At 36.0% G+C, this 21907-nt stretch overlaps 1 protein-coding gene across 1 annotated transcript in view; it reads left to right on the top strand.

The window, feature by feature from the left end:
* LOC106877208 (laminin subunit beta-1) overlaps positions 1 to 21907 on the top strand; it is a 173934-nt gene that overhangs the window by 140732 nt on the left and 11295 nt on the right. The window contains exons 21-27 of the mRNA XM_014926058.2: positions 1693 to 1884; positions 4416 to 4596; positions 7749 to 7933; positions 10120 to 10355; positions 13448 to 13627; positions 15449 to 15625; positions 16889 to 17064. Of these exons, the coding sequence (XP_014781544.1) occupies positions 1693 to 1884; positions 4416 to 4596; positions 7749 to 7933; positions 10120 to 10355; positions 13448 to 13627; positions 15449 to 15625; positions 16889 to 17064 (1327 nt within the window). The remainder of the gene's footprint in view (positions 1 to 1692; positions 1885 to 4415; positions 4597 to 7748; positions 7934 to 10119; positions 10356 to 13447; positions 13628 to 15448; positions 15626 to 16888; positions 17065 to 21907) is intronic.

The following is a 21907-nucleotide window of genomic DNA, read 5'->3' as shown; positions in this document are numbered from 1 at the left end:
TTAGGTTCTATGTTCAAATTCTACCAAAGTTGACTTTGCCTTTCATCCTTTTGGAGTTGATAAAATAAGAACTAGTTGAGCTCTGGGATCAATGTAATTGACTAGCTCCCTTCCACAAGATTTCAGGCCTTGTGCCTATAGTAGAAAAGATTATTTATAGGTGCAGGTGTGGCTGTGTGGTAAGAAGTTTTCTTCCCAATCACACAGGTCTGGGTTCCAGTGTGTGGCACCTAGAACAAGTGTCTTCGATGTGACCTCAGGCTGACCAAAGCTTTGAGTGGATTTGGTAGATGGAAACTCAAAGAAGCCTATCATATAATCTAGGTGTGTGTTTGTGTTATTGTGTGTGTTTGTCCCCAGCCATTGTTGGTGTATTTACATACCCAAAACTTACTAGTTTGGTAAAAGGGTCTGATAGAATAAGTACCAGGTTTAAAAGAAAAAGAAGTACTGGGGTTGATTTGTTTGACTAAAATCCTACGATGGCATTGCCCCAACTTGGCTGCAGTCTGATTATTGAAACAAGTAAAAGATAAAAGACAAAGGATAAATGTCATTTATTAGTTCTGACAATGCATATTATTTTGTGCAAATTGACGGCAAATTGCTTTTCAACTGATATTGGATTTTTACTTTTTCATTAGACCTAAGATTTCATAAGGCTAGATTCAAAACAAAATGGTTTTTGGATGTGGGATAGGAAAGAACTATGACAAATATATTCATTTGTCTATTTGTTTGGTAATTACATGTGTATTTTTGCTTCTATTTGTGGGATGGGCAATAATAATCCATTGTTAATGATTTGGGAATGTTAATGTATAGAATTTAAAATACCGCATGAGTGTATGTATGTTTATATATATATATATAAATATATATATATATATATAAAATGTATGTTTACATGCACACACATGTTTATATATTTATATAATGTATGTTGTTTAGCTTGTCATTTTCTACTTTGTTTTATGTGAGAAATGTGTGAGATAAACTTTTTGTGACAGGAAACTATTAATGATTTAGAAAAAAAGGAAAAAAATTAAAAAACTGGAAATGTAAATCATGAGAGATTTAATATGGCAAAATGTTGAAACTTGGTTTAAGTGGATTGGTTCTTTTAACTATATTTGTGTGTGCATATTTTAGTTTCAAATTCTGATACAGGGACAGCAATTTTGTAGTGGCCAGGGGGCGGTGGCTAAATCTATTACATTGATCCAGTGTCAACTGGTACTTTATATTGATCCTAAAAATTTGGAAGGCAGTCAGCCTTGTGGTCATTTAAACATGAAATCAAAAGAAATGCTGCTAAGCAATTTTGTCTGGCACGGTAACACTTCTGCCAGATTGTTGCCTTATATGTGTACACATATTGAGTAAATAAGATCAGGTCCTGAAGAAACTAAATCAGGTCTTGGTCAGTAAACATTATATAGAAAGGTTTGTAACTTTTGATTAAGATTGCATGATAAAGTCAAGGATGCTGACGTTTCAGACAATACTCACCAAAGTGAGAAAATTTTCCTTTTATCACAACTTGCTCTGCTCATCTCCTCATGATGTAAAGATTTATCAAATCTTATGAACTTATACATATATTAGTTGTTCAATAAAACAGCCTTTTGTTTTTAAATATATGCTAATAGAAGGAACTTTTCCAAATGATATTTTTTTTTTCTTTTACAGCTTGCAATTGTAGCCGAGAGGGTTCAATCTCAACACAGTGCAATCGTCGAACTGGTCAGTGTACTTGCATTCCTGGTGTCACTGGTCACAATTGTGACAAATGTGCCCGTGGAACTATTGGAAAACTACCTAACTGTAAATCATGTGGTGAATGTTTTGATAATTGGGATAGAGTTGTACGTGATCTTAGTGGTAAGTTTATGCTTGGACTTCTTTTTAACTAATTGAATATATTATAATTGCAGCATGGAAGGTTTTATAAGCCATTTAAAAACACACAAAAACACACAAACTTCAACATTTAAATTCAATTTTCCAAAATATTTTCGTCACTTTGAGACCGCGACCTGTTCATTGACAAAATTCCATGCTGCTGAGATGCAGCACAGGGAATTTTGTCAGTGAACAGGTCATGGTTGAAGTGAATGTAACAGATTTTGTGTGTTTTTAAATGGCTTATAAACACCTTCCATGCTGCAATTGCTTTTGTTTCAGCACACAATCTCAGATCAGGTCACTTGCTATGCAAGTACATCTAATATATTATAATTAAATATAATTTATTGTTGCTTTAGTGTAGGATTGAACCATCAAATATGTATCGACATAAACAAATTGTTTACATGAACAAGATTGAAATACTTGACTATGACTCCAATCATAAATGATATTTGTACAGAATTTTATTATAGTTATTTTGTGTAATGTTTTGTGAAATGAAATTTTTTTCTGTTTGTTATAATCAAAAAAATGTTTCTGTGGGTTTCAGCTTCTTCATGTTTGGTCATTTGGTATTAAGGTATTATATTACTCTTAAGCATTTAAACTGGCCATATCCAGCCTAAATATTCTACTTGTTTTGTGTTCAAACTGGCCAGATCTGGCATGTCACATCTATTCTTCAATGTCATTCTAAAAATAAACAGTCACAGCAGTGAAGTTACAAAGCTACGAGATAATTTATGATTAAATTGAAAACATTGTGAATAAAGAAGCATCACACTTGACCAAGTAATCTGAATGCTAAAGAGTTAATTAGTGTAAACTACTCAGCACTTTCTTATCTCACCTGAATATTATGCGTGTATACAATTTATGTTGTTGCTTAGCTTTAGGTCTTATTGAGCAAGCCTATGAAAATAACAAAACTTTTTAGCTTTGATGACCTCAGCATATAACTTGGACTACATTAAGTATGATCTGGCTGCTATAGGTAGCATGTAGAGGCTCTATCATAAACTCATGATTAATGATCTTTAACCTTAGGTCACCTCTAGTCCAGATGAATCTTCCAATCATGATCATCCTGATTTTGTATCGCTAGGCCAACATCTCCCATTTATCTTTTTTTAAAGATGGTAATGTATGATTTGAGAGTAGTCTGGTTGCTTTTTTCCAGCAAGTCAAATGGTCACATAGCACCCTCTTTGGCTTATGATCAGTGTTGTTCATCTGAAAGATATCTAGCTATTGAAATTATTTTCCAGTTTATTTATGACCTTTTTTAAACTATGCCATTACAAAAAGGGAATATGTTTTTTTGACCATTTCATTGCCATATCACTACATTAACTGTGGAGAAATGAATTCTGCGAATTACAGGGTAGCAGTGATAAGCAGTGATGTGTATAAATACAACATTGTTACCAGTTCAAACATGCTTGAGGTATATTCAAACCCATTAGAAAGCCATTCACTGTGTCTTGTCATGGAGAAAATTTTTTGCTGTAGACAAATGGTGTAAACACACTAGAATCAGCTCACAGTGCCACCTACCTGGACTGTGAGATGCAAGCATTCTGAATTGTTTGCATCTCACAGTCTGGGTGGGTGGTACTGTGAGCTGATTTTGGTGTATTTACACCAGTTGTCTACAGCAAAAACTTTTCTCCATGACAAAATATAGTGAATGGCTTTCTTACGGGTTTGAATATGTCCCAAGCATATTTGAACTAATAGTAATCTTGAGCTTGCGAATTTAAACCTATGTTGTTTAAGCAATTGTTTCTTGAAACTTCAGTTGTCTGCAGTAAACTGTGGCAAAGCTTAATTATGCACTCTCTTTCTCCTTCTATAGGGTTACAAAATGAGAGATATGACTTGAACTTCAGATCATGTAATCTGAATCCACATTTGATACTATTATGAAGTAATCTGTTGTGTAGCACAAAAAGTGAAGGAAGTATGGCTATGTGGTTTCAAATTTTGTTTCTCAACTAAATTGTTCCTGGCTTGATCCTACTGGGTGGCATCTTGGGCAAATACTTCTATTGCTCCAGGTTGACACTAGACTTTTGAGTGGAATTGAGGAGACAGAAAGCTGCTGAATGGATGTGCTACATATCCCTTGAATACCTTTAGTGGAGTCGACTCTACTGTTAGCATTCAGACCAGGTTTATTGATAGCCCATGATTGGTTCCCTCCTTTGTTTCCAAAAGAAGGCTCTGGTAGTGCCTGTAACAAACACAATCAGTTAGTTGGTGTGTGACCTCTGCAAATCTTTGAGATACACCTGGGATGGTTAGCAGTTGAGGTCAGAGCATGAGTTAGTGAAGCAATCACTCTATCATATATTTCAGTGTGGATTTGTGTTTTTGTATTTCTTTTGCAATCTGTCTCCAAACTCATCTACAACAAACAACAAAATAACTGTTTCTTATTTGTTGGGTTTTAGTAATGGTTGTAATAATTGATTTTAAATTTTTGAAATATTTGTAATCAGATCGCACTCATGAGATGGTTAACAAGGTCAAGAATATCACCATTACTGGTGCTGCGGGGGCTTTCGAAAAGGAATTCCGTGCAATGCGAGAGAACTTGGATGAAGTTAGGCAGATTATAAGTGATGTTGGTGGTTCATCAGAGACTGTTGCTGAATTAGACAAAATGCTTGAAACAATCAAGTAAGTGTTAGTTGTTACTCACTTAAATTTGAATATGTAGTAGTTGAATCTATAGTAGAATGAATGTTTGCAGGAAATGGTGAAGTTGTCATCGTCATCATCATCATTTTTAGTTTTCACTTTTCCATGATTGCATGGGTTAGACAGAATTTATTGAGGTAAATTTTCTGCTGCTGTATGCCCTTCCTATTGACAACCCTCACCTGTATCCAAATAAGGTAATATTTCTCCATGGCCTGATATGTTTTGTAGACTATTGGAAATAACATTTATTTTACAACAATCCCATGATGTCAAGATGAAGAGACACATGCATATATATATATATATATATATATATATATATATATATATATTTATTTATTTCTATCTCACTCACCTTGTTGCCTCTCCATACTGATATTTACTATCAGCTGCAGTTCCACCCTTGTACATCACTCACTATATTCACCTCTACCCCCATCTCTAACTATTTGTTATTCCCCCTCAAACTCTTATTGTACAACCCACTACCCTTATCAATCCATTGTTCATATCCTCTCTTATGCTCATCTTCATGTATCTTGAGAGTTTGCTCTGGTACTGAATCAATATCATCTTTATCTCCCCAACTACTTCCACCCACCCGTATATAATGTTGTGTTGCTATATATCTTCTCTATAGCAAGACACCTATGCTTGTCACTCTATCATACTTTAGCCTTTCACTATTTAGCATAAAACACCATCTCTCAACTACTCTCCCTATTTAGATGGAAAGAATTTTTCTTTTTCCGTTTTTTTTCTTTTTCTTTTTCCGTTTTTTTTCTTTTTCTTTCTTCTAAGTTACTTGACACCCTTACTAGTGTTTGATGACGTGAACAAAAGCACCCAGTATAAAATGATTTGCATTAAGACGGGCATCCAGCCACACAAACAATGTTAAAGCTAATGCTGGAACTTGGTGCTGCACTACAAGCTCACTGAATCTTGTTAAACTGTTCAACCCATGCCAGCATGGAAACAGATATTGAATGATAATGATGATGTATTTAACACTTTCTTTCAGTTTCTTTCTATCAAATCCATTCCCAAGTTAACCCTCCTTTAATTGTAGCACAGTGAGTACACATAGAGTACCATTTACAAATTGCAAATGGTTATCTTGTTAAGCGATGCACTTTGCAATTATGTTGTCCTGGATTCAAGCCCACTGTGTGCCAACTTGGGTAGTTTTCTGTTACTGTAGCTTCATGTTGAGCAATACCTTGTGGATGGAATTTGGTAGATGGAAACTGTGGAAGCCTTTATATGTATGTATGTGTGTGAATGTTGTTGGCACTCCGTCGCTTACGACATTGAGGGTTCCAATTGATCCGATCAATGGAACAGCCTGCTCGTGAAATTAACGTGCAAGTGGCTGAGCACTCCACAGACACGTGTACCCTTAACGTAGTTCTTGGGGATATTCAGCGTGACTCAGTGTGACAAGGCTGACCCTTTGAATTACAGGCACAACAGAAACAGGAAGTAAGTGTGAGAGAAAGTTGTGGTGAAAGAGTACAGCAGGGTTCGCCACCATCCCCTGCCGGAGCCTCGTGGAGCTTTAGGTGTTTTTGCTCAATAAACACTCACATCGCCCGGTCTGGGAATCAAAACCGCGATCCTATGACTGCGAGTCTGCTGCCCTAACCACTGGGCCATTGCGCCTCCACGTGTGTGTATGCACACGTTATTATCATCACTTTTACCTCAACATTTCAATACTTGTGTGGATTGAATGTTGCCTTTTGAGGTTGTGTGTGTGTGTGTGTGTGTGTATATCCAACAGCATGTCATCTATCTTTTGTTCTTCTCCTGTTTAATGTTATCATTTCTATTCTGTTGCTCTGCATTATTAGACATCCTTAATTTTTCCACTCACTCTTGACCCTTCTTTCCCACTCATTTAACCTCAGCCTTGAAGGTCGACCCATACACCTTATCACCACAATTCTTTTATTACCTTCCACCTCCATCCAATCACTTCTTCTAAAATAAGAGTAGTCATATTGCTCCTTTACAGCAATAAATCTATTCTGCTCCAGCCCTTTTCTCTCATACTTTACCCCTTTCTTTTTATTGTCCTAGCATAAAGTCCCCTGTCCCAACTTGAGGTTCATAGTCTTGCAAGCTGTATGGTGACATCACTAGCACTGGTGGCACAGAAAAAAAGCATCCACCTTAAAGGTTGGCAACCACTGTAAATTTGCCTTTCAACAATGTATTTACATTATGTTTGATTCACAGATACCTATTTTAATCTAATACTGCTTCTGTTCCATATAATGGATATATATTTATATATGTGTGTGTGTGTGTGTGTATGTATGTATATGTATATATATCTTGTTTCAGTATTTACACTGCGTCCATGCTGGGGTATCACCTTGAAGAATCCTAGTCAAACAAATTGATCCCAGTGCTTAATTTTTTTTTAAAGCCTGATACTTGTTCAACTGGTTCTTTCACCAAGCCACTAAGTTAATGGGGCATAAACACACTGCTTATGAGCAGTAGTGGGAGACAAACACAGACACAAAGACACACATGTATGTATATATGTGTGTGTGTGTGTGCTATGGGTTTCTTTCGGTTCCTGTCTGCTAAATCCATTCACAAGACTTTGGTTGGCTTGAGGCTATAGTAGAAAACACTTGTTCAAGGTGCCATACAGTAGGACTGAACTTAGAGCCATGTGGCTATGAAGCAAACTTCTTACCACACAGCCATGCCTGCATCCATATATGTATGTATGTATGTATGTATGTATGTGTGTGTGTGTGTGTGTGTGTGTGTATGTATGTATGTATGTTTTAAAAATTATGGAAATGTCAAATGCAGGAGATGGCTGTGTAAACAGCTTAGAAGATTGGGTAAAATATCTTCATAAGACTGAAAGATGTGACCAGCAAGCTGCTACAAACTATTGAACTCTGATCCTCTGGTTGCAAGAAAACTTCACCTAGCTCTGCCTGCACTATATGTATCAACTGTTCTTGCTATTTACATGCCATTGTACTGTGGTATTCAATAATGATAATAACTATCATCACTTGAATTAAGCTAAACAGAAACTCTTCTCAAATAACAATATTATATAAGGCATTGTTGTATTTTGTCTGTTTATTCAGGAAGAATTTGAGTGTCAATAACAGATTAGTTGATGATGCTGAAAATAAATTACTTGACACCTCTAACACCATATTGAATTACAAGAACAAATTGATAGCTTTGCAACTAGACATAAAAGATTTACGAGACAAAGCTAACAAATTGAATGATAGTGCTCAGACAATTAAAGAAAATGATTATGAAGGTAAGTAAAATTTGTTATATGTATAATTGTTGAGGTGGAATACCTTCCAGCTGAATTGGCGAGGCATGTTCAAATCTGTCTTGTGTGTGTGATGGATAATTGGACATTTTGTAATTGTATGCAAAACAGTTGTCTATGCATGCAAGTCTTCTTTTTCCACATCATTGATGTTTCCCAAGGCAAAGTCAAAAGATGATAGTGCTTAGTACAAGTGTTGTTGTAGGTGTTCCTGTCAAAATGCAAAAAGTCAGAATAAATGCCACAAAACATCTTCAAATCTCTAACAATTCTGCCAATCTATTGCCTTCCAATGTGTTTTTCCCTTTATGTAAGGCAATATTGTGTTATTTGTTGGATGTTTGGCTGTTATTTTTAACAAGTGAAAGGATTACGTAAAGGTTCTCGTTAGGTGAACTTGGATGATGAACTGATGATGGCAATGATACTTCCATGTTGTTAATGTTGTGGTGTGTGTCATTGACACCCCTGTGGGATTGGAAAAGTAGACTAGCTGATCTCTTATAAAAAGTAGCATATTGGATGAGATGAAAAGAAGTCATAGGAGCCGTTGAGATAGTTGAGTTTGTATTTATTGAAGTATTGTGTTTAGTGGAGTAATTTGAAGTACATCATGTGAAGACAATTGTGTCTATCCTCGCTTCCTGAAATCAGTATATCCAACGTATAGAAGGATATAAAAGTTAGATTCTACTATCACTATTCAGCACTACCCTACTACCACTATAGTAAACTGTTACACAACCACCTTGCACAATGCACTCTGATCACTTCACCCCTACTACCACACACACTACTGCTACACAACCACCACCACCACCACCACTCTGCTGTCACACTAACTACCACTGCCACTTTCTCCCTGTCACTCTACTACTATCACTACTACGTAAACAAACAAGGGAGCTTGGTTCCCTGCTCATAGGAAAACAACGTAATACCTTTGGTAATAGTTCCAGTTGATCAAGGTTGACCTGGGACTTAACACCCCCCTCCTCCTCTCCCTACCCCCCTATCACTACCGTCACATGCTGTTTACACATACTCACTCACAAGTGTATTTATGGAGTACCTGAATTGATACTGAGATCCTAAAATCACCGTGCGACATAAAAAGCATTGGTGCTGGTGCCACGTAAAAAGCACCCAGTACACTGTTGAGTGGCTGGCATTAAGAAGGGCATCCAGCCATAGAAACCAAGCCAAAATAGACAATGGAATCCATTGTGACCTCTGACCTTGCCAGTTCCTATCAAGTCATCCGACCCAATGCTAGCATAGAAAACAGACAATAAAATTTTGATGATGGTGTAGCAGCACCAATAACAATTTCACAACTAATGAATATCTTATTCAAATCAGCTTAGTTTTTCATCACTCCATGCTGGAAAGTAAGAAAATTGACCCAAATGTCAACTTCTCCACTAATTCAATGTTTCACCTCTCAATACTTTCACTTATGCATTGACACATTTTTATTTGTGGTATGCTATTATCGCTGGTGTTGTGTTGGTATTGGTGAGTTTTGGTGTGGTGTTAACATTTGTTTTGTTGTGGTGTGGTGTTGTATCAATGTTGTTTTAGTATTTGCTGTTGTTGACATTGTATTGGTATGGCAGTGTTACAATGTTGTGGTAGTAGATGTGTGGTTGTTGCCCTTGCTATAGTTGTTGACATTTTCTTTTGTTTCTTTTTCTTTGTTATTTTTCTCTTCAGTGCCTAAATTTCTAGCTGGCTTACTGTGACAGTAATTTCTATTTTGTACATTATTAACCTTTTATTTTATGTTTGTTTGCTTAATATTATTTTGGTTGGTCCAATCTTTGATCACCACCAGGTGTCTCTTCAAACACACACATACTCTCTTTCTCTCTCACACACACGCAGATGAAATTTAAACTTAGAACCTTGTATATTTTATATCAACAGCAAGCTTACACTGCTCTTACCATTATGTAGGAATGTCGTTACACTATAAGCAACAAATGTCCTGAGTTCAAACTTAATTTATGTAAAATATATTGAGAACAGTGGTAAATGGGACTGATGAAATAAAAGAAAGAAAATCCTCAAAGTGTTACTTATTTAGACTGAAGATAATGTAGACCATTAGATATATGTTGTATATGTTTTGTATTTACACTTGTGATTATGTGTTTCCATGACAGGAGCCTACAACATAACATTAGAGGCAAAGCAGATGTCTGATAAAGCTGATCAAATTGTCCGTAGAGCCATGGATACTGTAAGAACTTCTGAAGTGAATCGTAATTCAGTTGAAAGAGAGATTGCTCAAGTAGAAAATACATTTCGGTCTCAGCTCAATGTGGAGAAACGCAAGCTGGATACTCTTGACCAAAATGTCAGTGATCTTGATCAAAAATTGATGGATATCAATGAAAATGTAAGTTGTTCCAAAACTTTCATTTCTATTCTCTCTTCTTTCTTTGCACTTTTCCTCCTGCCTCACCCATTTACCTCCTTTTTTACCGTTTACCTCATTTTCATATTTTTCTTTCTTCTTTTCCCCTTCTACTGTTGTCTCTACCCTTACTGTCATTCATCTCTTTAGCCTCTTTCCTTGCTTACTCCTCTTTCATCCTTTGTTTCCTCTTTTGTTCCCTTTTCCCATCTTTTCACTTTTTCTACTATTTCTCACCTCCCATTGTCTTCTCTTATATCTTCTGTTGTGTCTGCCCTTTCTCTCCACCTTTCTTCTTTCTCTCCCTGAGCAGTATCTCTGAAGCCTCTGATAATTAAACCAGAACTGGTACAGAGACAATTTGTCAAAAGATAATATTTAAAATGAATATACTCTTTCTAAGATTCTATACATCTCTGCCTATGCAGTGTTTTACACTCATATTATACTGCATGAATCACTGAGGCTTGACTCTTTTCATATCAAACTGCCTGAGACTACCTTTGGTTCTAAAATTAAAAGTTCGTGTTTTGAAATTATCTAAACTAAAACTTTGCATCAAAATTTCATGTTAGTTTATGTTCTGAACTTGAGATTGATAATCCTTTCTAGTTTGGCTCAAGGCCAGCAATTTTGATCGAAGAAAGAAATCAATTACATCAATTCTTGTGCTCAACTAGTACTTATTTTATTTATTTTATTGGAATCTGAATGGATGAAAGATAAAGTGGACTTTGGCAGCGTTTGAGCTCAGAACATAAAGTGCCAGATGAAATGCCGCTAATCATTTTGCCTGGCTTGGTCATGATTCCACAAGCTTGCTACTTTTAACCCTTTAGCATTTAAACTGGCCATACCTAGCCAAAATATTCTACTTGCTTTATGGTCAAACTGGCCTGATCTGGTCTCTCACACCTACCCTAGAATGTCATTTGAAGCATAAACAATCACACCATCAAAATCTCAAGGCTGCAAGAAAATGCATAATTAATTCAAAACAATGTGAATTAATAAGCATTACATTTGACAGAGTTATCTGAACTCTAAAGGGTTAAATTATTTTAATAATTCTTCATTATTTTCAAATTTAATTGAAACAAATGAAGTTTATTTCAATGAAGATATGTTAAAAAAAGAGAGTTACTGCAGAATCTGAGATTCCCTCACCAAACTTTATGGGTTTAGTGAAGCAGCTTTAAATGGAAATCATTGTTTCTTTGTTTTGTTGAAAATATGTTGTGCTACAATAGAGACTCTACCTGTATATGCCTCTGCATGATCAGATTTAATTTCTAGTCAGGCACTCTCTTCCTGATGTATATTACTCTCAATTTGATGTGTGTATCCTTGCTTGGATGCATGCATATCCTTCTTTAGATACAAGCATATCTTCACTCAAATGCAAGCATACATATTATCCATACACACATGCACTTACACCTGCACTTTTGAACACTACTACATGTACAACAATAGAACACTTGCTTAGTATTTATGCATATACTCACTGTAAAGTGGTGACAGCTGCTCAAGCAGTTTTTTATTTGCCTACCCATATGATTTCTGGCTCTTTCTATTTGTGCTTTGTTTCTATATTTAAATTATATTTGGGTATCTATGCATACATATATCTATGTGACTACATTAGAGAAACAGCTAAACTGTGTGCATGTGCTTGCGTGACCATGGTTTATTTCTGTTTTACATGCATTTTCTATATTAAGTAATAATAGGTACATATTTTTTTATCTGATACTACATTTTAAAACTGGGTACCCTTCCTAACACTAAGCTTTGAATGTCAAGGAATAAAACTGGTTAGATGGTAATAGTGCAGAAATCTATTGGGTTGTACCTGTTCTTGGTTTGCAGACTTAATTTCTCACCTGGTTTAATCTTACCATTTGACCACTGGATGCTTTTCTCAGAGTTCCTCTCTGTGTTAAGCATTTGAGTCAGGTTTGTGGTTTGAGGCCAACACAACCTTTTAGATGTGCAACATATACATCAGTTATCTTTGAATAATGGTTTCTTCCATTCTGGCTTTACTTCATGAATATTAGAGCACTTGTAAAATGATCCATTCTTCCTCAGTGTAGTTATAAAACAAAGTTACAAAATATAACCAAATGAATTGTAATGTAGATGTTGTTGAATTTGTTTTTGTCACACTGGAGCCGACAGTTAAATACATCCCTCAAGGACACAACATGATGATTCTTGTAATAAACTTTTATCCACTTCGCCCTTTCCCTCAGTTTGTGACTGGTTCCCCAGCAAGTATAGGCTTTTAAGAAACCCACCTGCAGTCATTGGTATTTAGCTAAGTCATATTAAAAAATTGAGTAGTGATTAGCAAGAGCACAGGAATCATAAACCCCAGCTCCCACAGTCAAATCATTGAATTCTTGACACTGCCAAAATACTGTTCAATCCTCTGGACAATTTTCCTTCTTCATTTCTTTTTCTAACACTTCAACACTCTGGCCCCTACACATCAGCTACTGGGATATAAGCCATACATCTCTGTTCTCCAACACACAAGTCTCTTATTCCCTTATCTATAGCCTATTTATGAGTGTCCATGCTATTCTACTCAAAATTAACTGTAAAGGGTGGTGTTGGCCCATATGTCTGTCCAGAGGATTATTTACTCTTTCCATTACTTTTCCCTCTGTAAGTAAGAAACTGAAGTCTCATGTGACTGTATGATTTGAAGTATCTGACTTTAATTAATGTTTAAACCTTTACAAGGTAGTGAGCTGGCAGAATGGTTAACACGCCAGGCAAAATGTTTAGTGGCATTTTGTTCATCTTTACATTCTGAGTTCAAATTCCATTGAGATTGATTTTGCCTTTCATCCTTTTGGGGGTCGGTAAAATAAATATCAGTTAAACACTGGGGTTGGTGTAATTGACTTACCCCATCCCCTGGAATTGCTGACCTTGTGTCAAAATTTGAAACTTACATTTAAGCCTTTACTTCAGACAAGGAAAAGGTACATTCTTAACAGGTTTTTTTAAATTTCGAAGCCTAATATTTAAAATTCATGTCACTAATTCATTTTTTGAAGGTCTGTGGCAAAAGAGGAGACCCTTGTGATGCTCTGTGTGGTGGTGGTGGTTGTGACAAATGTGGAGGTTTTGGTTGTAATGGAGCTACAACAAAAGCAGAGAATGCATTGGAACTTGCTGAAAAGGCTAAAAAAAATCTACAAGAGAGAAGTTCAAAGATACCAAGTATTGTTAATAAGGTGAGTAATAATCTGATGTTATTGTGATCTTGAACAGCTTTCTTTCTCAGTCATTACCTTCATCATCAGCTTCATAGGCTGTTTGCTAACGAAATTTGCTTCTCAACCAAGTGGTTTCAGGTTCAGTCCTACTGTGGTACCTTTGGCAAGTGTCTTCTATTATAGTCCTGGGCTAGCTACAGAGTTGTGAGTGGATTTGGTAGATGAAAACTGAAAGAAGCCCATCACATATATATGTGTGACATTATATATATATATAGTTTGTGTATGTATGAGTGTGTAGGTATTCCCCTTGTTTTGATATGTGCTCACTGGCATTCATACAAATTGCATCGTTTATTGTATCCCATTGAACCATATCCAGGCTGTTTGTTGTTTGTTAGATAATGGGAAACATTGTCTTGCTTAGATACAGATAAGGTTTGGTGACTGGAAGAGCTTCAACGCTAGAAAAGTTTGCTTTAATCATGTTACTTTGTGACACCTGCTAGTATATGTGCATGTACATGCACACATGATGGGTTTCCAAACAGTTTCCATCTGCTAAATGCACTCATGAAGCTTTGTCTGGCTTGTGGCTATACAGCTGTAAAAGAAAAGTATTTAAATTGTGGTTAACTCTTCCTGTATTGTACAAATTACACTTTGGATGTCATATACCCTGTATTTTGGATTGTCCATCCATCTATCCAGCCATTTTCTTCACCCACTTTTCCTAGGTGGGTTGTCATGATAATGTCTGCAAGCACCTCCTCCACAGGGTCCAATTAGAAGCAATCATCATTACACTTTCCAGTTGGATTCCCAAGTGTGACCAACTGAGATTGGATGTTATCCAATCATCTCATTCTTGGTCTACCCCTAGGTCTCCTGCTGGCTGGATTGGCTTGAAGTATCCATCTTGTAATTCTTTCCTGTGGCATTCTAATCATATGTCCGTACTGTAGGACTAGAATTGTGACCTCTCAATGGGAAAAGTAGTCACTCAACTCATAGAGAGACCTTGATCTCTGAGTTATGCACCCTTTTGAGTAATTTTTCTCCAGAGATCCTTTGGAGGAGGAACCCCAATTCAGCTGCTTATATTTGCAATCATATTCTTTTGGTCATTAACCAACATTCATGCTGGCAGCTTAAGAGACGCATGGAAACTGAATAGAAGATTGTAAGGTTTTTTTTTTTATTTCTTTTTTTTTTTTTAACCAACCTCTCCTCTTCTGAGGATTGAATACTTGAGTTGGCACATCACTGTCAGCACAAGCCATTCTGTGACTGATACCATCCAGAATTAGAATTTTGTATGGTATCAATTGTATTTATCCCTCTCTATCTGTTACCTTATAATTTTTGGGCTGTGTGGTAAGAAGTTTGTTTCTCAACCACATGGTTTCATGTTCAGTCCCACTGCATGACATCTTGGGCAAGTGTCTTCTACTATAGCTTTGGGCCAACCGATACCTTGTAAGTGGATTTGGTAGATGGGAACTGAAAGAATCCTGTTGTATTTATATATATATATATTTGTGTGTGTGTGTTTGTCCTCTACCACTGCTGGGCAACCGGTATTCGTGGGTTTATGTCCTCAAGACATAGCAGTTCATCAAAAGAAACTGATAGAATAAGTACCAGGATTTTAAAAAATAAGTACTGGGGTCACTTTGTTTGACCAAACTTCTTTAAGGTGGAACCCCAACATGACCTTATTCTAATGACTGAAACAAGTAAAAGATTAATAATTTGAATGAAACTAGTTACTCTGTATTGTATTTCACTTTTTAAAGATTTGTTTGATTTAATGGAAATGGTTTGTTCTATTTTTAGCTGGATAATATTAAAGACAAGACAATGGATGTGAAGAAAGATGTTGAAACTCTTTATAATGCTTCTGTAAATGCTATGAACCAGTCCTCAAATGCTCGTGATGACCTTGAAAAAATGCTGACGGACATAAGTGACTTGTTAAACACTGACAAAGCAAAACTTGACGAAGTCAAGAAGGTAATTTATTTATTGATTTTGGATATAGAAGATGTGAAATGGGGGCACAAACATTGATTTAGGAGGAAGAAAATCATGTCATTATATATAGTAACCAACATTATGTATAGAGATAGTGGTATACATGCAAGCACAACTTATTGTTGCTTCTCTTGGGTGTATTTATTTTTATGTTAGTTTGAAAGGTTAAGGGGTGACAAGTGGCAGAACTGGTGTCATAAGTGATTGAAGTGTAATTTCAGTATTTTTTTACATTCCTTTATATTCTGGGTTTGAATTCCACTGAGGTTGGTTTTAATGTTCATATTTCATCCTTCAAAGATTGATAATTGATAAAATAAGTGTTAACCATATGTAGGGCTCAGTTCTATCAACTGTACCACTCTGATTTGTGGAGTCCTGTATAAACATTTTTTTTAAATGAATTTACAGATTCCCACATGAATTATTTGATCTTAAAGAGACAACTTTGTTAGATAGTGGAGAACCTATCAAGCAAACAAGACTAGCCAGAAGTAACAGCCAAATGTTTCTCATCTCCCTTGGATCTCATCTTTACCATCTTAAGAAAATGGGAAGGATCCATTGAATGATTTCAGTAGTGATGTTGAAACTATCGCTTTCTGTTTCACAATAAAGTTGTTTAAAATAAATTCAGTCTTTTACACTCATCTACACAACAAGATTGGAATTTATAGCCTATTACTACAATTGGTAATATTTTTTATTACTCAGGTGCTATGATTACCTACTAGTCCTAATTTTTTAAAAAAATGAAATTATTAAAAAATATTAATTATTGGTGATGGAAGCAGTATTAATACCAAAGATTGCTTTTTGGTATTAATACAGCTTCCAACACCAATAATTAGTTTTTAATAAACTTGCTTGCTCTTTGCAATATCAGTGTCCGCAAAGATACTGATATTCTATATTATTGTGGTAATGAAATTTGGCTGGTGTGCAGTCACTGGACACTTTCCACAGATAAGGTTCAGTTGATCGAAATTATGTGACATGGGAGTTCCAGCTCCCATAACAGATGATTCTCGTCTGCTCTGATTTATGTCTGTGTTTTTATGCATCATTCACTTATGAGAGGATCTCTCAAGGCTAACGACACAGTATTTGGTATTCTAACAAAACATCCACGTGGTTGGATAGAAAATTTACCTTTAAAAAAGAAAATAGTTTTGTCGTCATCAGTTGCCTTTTTCTTTAATTTAAATCTTTTAAAACTTTAAATTTTGATATAAATTTCAGTTGGCAGAAGATACATTAAATATGAAAATCTCTTTGAAACCTGAGGAAATTCGAAAACTGTCTACAAAAATTAACAAGACAGTAAATGGACTGAAAAATATTGATGATATCCTGAACGCTACAGAGAAAAATTTAGCTATAACAAAGGAACTGAAAAATAAGGCTGATGCAGCATCGTGAGTTATAACTTTTTTTTTAATGTTTTTACTTTTTTTTATTACAAAATGATTAGATGTCAGGAAAGTGTTTTTTTTCGTTCTTTTGAACATTTATCTAATTTGTTCTGTACTGGTTACGTCCCTTGAATATTAATACATCTTGCATTGTATCAAATAGGCCAGATATGATGTAAAAAAGTACGTTAGTGTTGGTTGCAAAACGGTGTTGAACCGAATCACATTAGGAGTTTGCTTTTGGGTAGACTTATATGAAAGTATCTAGATATCTAAATGTATTAGCATAATGATACAGAATTAAATGTAAACGATCATCTATCTAATATGACTAGAAAAACAAATGTTTAAACTTTAGAGTTACTTACCTTGGACTGATATTTCAGTCATATTTCCAGTTAGCTTGTTTTATTTTAGACAAGGAAAATCTGCTAATTGAGTTTTATTAGAAAAGGGAGAAACTTGATCTATTGATAAATATTTAGTCTTAAATAATGTGCTGCCTTCAGAAAGAAGGCCAGCAATTTCGGGGTGGGGGTAAGTCAATTACATTGGACTTAGTCCTGAACTGGTACTTAGTTTATTGACCCTGAAAGGAGGAAAGGCAAAATCGACCTTGGCAGTATTTGAACATAGAAATGCCACTAAGCATTTTACCCTATGTACTAATGATTTTGCCAGCTCGCTGTCTTAGAATATAATAATAAATTAGACAAATGTAATTGTTTGGAAATATGATAGTCAGAAAAACATTGTTTAATCCTCTAGGAGGCAAATAAGTGAGGCAGCACTGATTATTATGATACAAAGCTACCCACTGATTTCATATTTCAATAAATGGAAAAGTTAGGTGTATTACTAAATCCTTCCAAATTAATTTTTTGGAGTGGTTGCATGGTTAGAAGTTTGCTTCCCAACTACATAGTTCTGGGTTCAGTCCCACTGCATGGCACTTTGAGTAAGTATCTTCTACTATAGCACTCTGTGCCAACCAAAGCCTTGTGAGTAGATTTGATTGATGGAAATTGAAAGAAGCTTGTCATGTGTGCATATATCTGTCTCCTTGCTCTGACACAACATAATAGTTGTAAACAAGTGTCACTGTTTTGCAAGTGATAGCCATTATTTCCAATCTTTCATGAAAATATGTCTGATCTTAGGGAAATAGCACATTTCTTGAAAACAGGTGAAGTTTGGTGGCAGGGAAGGAATCTGACCATAGAAAATTCATCTCAACAAATTCCGCCTGACTCCTGTGCATAGAAAAGTGGATATTAAAACAATGGTGATGATGATTATATTAACTAAACCTTAGAACGGTCTGTTTCATAATAAAAACATGGAGACAACAGGGTTTGGGCCTCACTGAGGAAATGACAAGGGACCAGGAGATGTTGTGATTTGCTGTACTTCATAAGATATGTCAAGCTAAGTAAAATCGCTGTCTTCCACATGTACAGACTTATCCTTTCAGGTGCTGTTGCCACATTGTGCCGGTGCTGTGTAACCACTCCTGTGTCAGTGCTGCATAAATGCACCCAGCACACTCTGTTAAGTGGTTGGTGTTAGGAAGGGCATCCAACCGTAGAAACCATGCCACATGGAGTCTGGACAGCTCCATGTCAAACCATCCAACCCATGCCAGCATGGAAAACGGATGTTAAACAATAATAATGATGATGAATTTTCAATGAAGTCTTATTTGAAGGTTGTTCATTAGTTTTCAGGATTTTTGGTTAACAGTTAATGTATAATGAGAAGGAATATGCTATACATTTAGTCATATATATTGTGGCAGTGAAATTTGGTTGGTGTGCAGTCATTGGACCCTTCTCACTGTTGAGGTCCAGTTGACTGAAATCACATGATATAGGAGTTCTTGCACCTGTAACAAATGATTCTTGTCTTCTCTGATTTATGTCTGTGTTTATATGCACCATGCATATGAGAGGATCCCTCAAAGCTAACCGTGCAGTGTTATCAGATGGAAAGATTACTTCATTCATCATCATCATTTGATATCTTTTGTCCATGCTGGCATTGGTTGGATGTTTTGACAAGGGCTGGCGAGCTGGAAGGCTACATCAGACTCTAGTCTGATTTGGCATGATTTCTACAGTTGGATGCCCTTTCTAATGCCAATCACTCTGCTTTTATGTGCCACTGGCATGACACCGGTATCTACCATGACTGCCATTTTACTTGGCTTCATGGGTCTTCTAAGCATGACATAATGCCAAGGTATCGGTCATTCGTCATTGCTTCCATGTGGTGCAAAACTTGAAAGGAACTTTTGACGTGCCACTAGCATCAACCAGTTTGCCTCCGTGAAGCCCATCGCTTGAAAGGTGCTTTTTATGTGCCAGCAATGTGACGCTGGCATCGGCCACGACTATGATTTCACTTGGCTTGACGGGTCTTCTGAAGCACTGCATGTCACCACCTCATCCCATGTCTTCCTGGGTCTATTTCTACTACAGGTTCCTTCTACAGTTAGAGATTGGCACTTCTTTATACAGCTGTCTTTGTCCATCTGTATTACATGACCATACCAGTGCAATTGTTTCTCTTGCCCACCACATCCGATGCGTCTTATGTCCAACTTTTCTCTCAAGATGCTTACACTCTGTCATACATGCACACTGACACTGCACATTCAGCGAAGCATACTGGCTTCATTTCTTCCAAGCGTACTCATGTCACGCTTCACTAAAGGGTATCATTCTGTATTCTGGGAATGCAATCTGCTGTCGATGCAGAGTGCATCTGCATTTGAGCGATAATCCTGTGGACCCTATGTAGTTTTCGTGGCAGCCCGAGCATCTTATGACATAAATAAAGTTTTCTGAGGCACAAGTAAAGTCAGATTTAATTTTGAATTTTTGTCCCTCTTTGAAAAGGAATTCTGAAACTTCTAGAAGGTTTGGGCATGTTGCGCAATTTGGTTGACCACATTTTTTCACTTTTGCATCTGTTATTTTGGAAAATAATTTTGCCTTTGTGAGGATCTTTTTTAGTGATTTTGGTTGTTTGTAGCTTTTAATGATTTTGTGTGTGTGTAAAATTTCCTTTAATTTGGGGTCCTTATGTAGCATTGGTATGTTTTGGGTGATGATGGTGGAGGCTTCTTTGTTTCTGGGGTGGTATGTGGATATGTACGACAGTATTTTCGGGGAAGGTGTGTTGCTGTGTTTAACTTTTCTTAAGCTTTCTATGTCGATTTGTGATGCACGTCTGATTCCATCCTCTATGAGTTGAACTGGGTAGTGTCTGTCAGTTAGTGTGTTTTTGAGTTCTTGTAGTCTAAAGTTTGGTATTTTGTTCTGACACTATTGTGTATATCCTTCTTGCATTGGTATGTTTTGGGTGATGATGGTGGAGGCTTCTTTGTTTCTGGGGTGGTATGTGGATATGTACGACAGTATTTTCGGGGAAGGTGTGTTGCTGTGTTTAACTTTTCTTAAGCTTTCTATGTCGATTTGTGATGCACGTCTGATTCCATCCTCTATGAGTTGAACTGGGTAGTGTCTGTCAGTTAGTGTGTTTTTGAGTTCTTGTAGTCCAAAGTTTGGTATTTTGTTCTGACACTATTGTGTATATCCTTCTTGCAAGGTTGAAGGAGATGTTTGTTTTTGGTGTGTCTTGGGTGGCATGAATCAAATAGTACATATTATTTGGCGTCTGTGGTTTTGTAAAATATGTCCGTTTCTATTTTTAGGTTTACTTTTTTAATTAGTATATCCAAGAATGGGAGCTCCTTTTGGTTGTATTCCATTGTGAACTGTATGTTTGGGTTGACACTGTTCAATAGACTTTTGAATTTCAGGAGTTTATCTGTGTTTTCATTCCAGAGTATGAAACAGTCGTCCAGGAATCTTTTCCAATTTTCTTTTATGTATTGGGAAAGGGTGTTTCCAAAGGTGAATAAAGATTCCTGGTATATTATTACTTCCAAATAACCCATTGTTAGGTTCGCAATGACTGGAGCTGCCCTAGTGCCCATAGCAATTCTGGATTTTTGTCCGTAGAAAGTATTGTCAAACATGAAGTAATTGTTTCGTAAGATGAATTCAACTGATTTAGTAATGAATTCTTTACTGATCCTGTTTGGGAATTCTTTCGGGAATTGATCCAGCCAGAACTGAATTGCCTCTAGTCCATAATTATGAGGTATACTGGTGTATAAATTAATCACATCAAATGAAACCATGATTGTTTCTTCCTTGACTTTCTTTGGGAGGTGATTTAACATATCCAAGTCATCTCTGATATAGCTATTGATGTGTTTAAGCAAGGGTTTTAGGAGGATGTGAACATATTGAGAAATGCGCAAAACAAATGCTACCACAATTTATAATCTTTCCATTCTATCAATGTGCCATTGGAACGCAAATTAGATTAAATAAGGAAGCCTTCTTCATTGAAAAATATAAGCCCAAACTTAACCATTGCTAACATTTTTAAATAAGGAAATTTACCTCACTGAGAGAAAAAAATATAGACCAAAACCTAACATTCTATTCCTTCTCAACCAAATCATGTTAAATTAATCAAAATCTATCACCTCCTACATTTTGATTATCTCCCTTATACCGGAAAAAATCCCTGATTATCTCCCCCTATCTAGAACTATTTTATACACTGGAGCGAAGACATATTACAATACAGATAGAGAAATTTGAAAAGAGAACACAAAACCGGTTATTTCTCCAAATACAATGTTTCTATACCCAAAATTTTATAACTTTTTTCTGACATAACAATTTAAATATATACTTTAACCATGTAACACAAGCCTTCTGTAGTTTTTTTCACTCTTGTTTATCTTTTATATATATATATATAT

Source organism: Octopus bimaculoides, chromosome 6, assembly GCF_001194135.2.
Source record: "Octopus bimaculoides isolate UCB-OBI-ISO-001 chromosome 6, ASM119413v2, whole genome shotgun sequence".
NCBI lineage: Eukaryota > Metazoa > Mollusca > Cephalopoda > Octopoda > Octopodidae > Octopus > Octopus bimaculoides.
The sequence above is the reverse complement of the archived record's forward strand: the minus strand, read 5'-3'. Positions and strand labels throughout refer to the sequence as shown.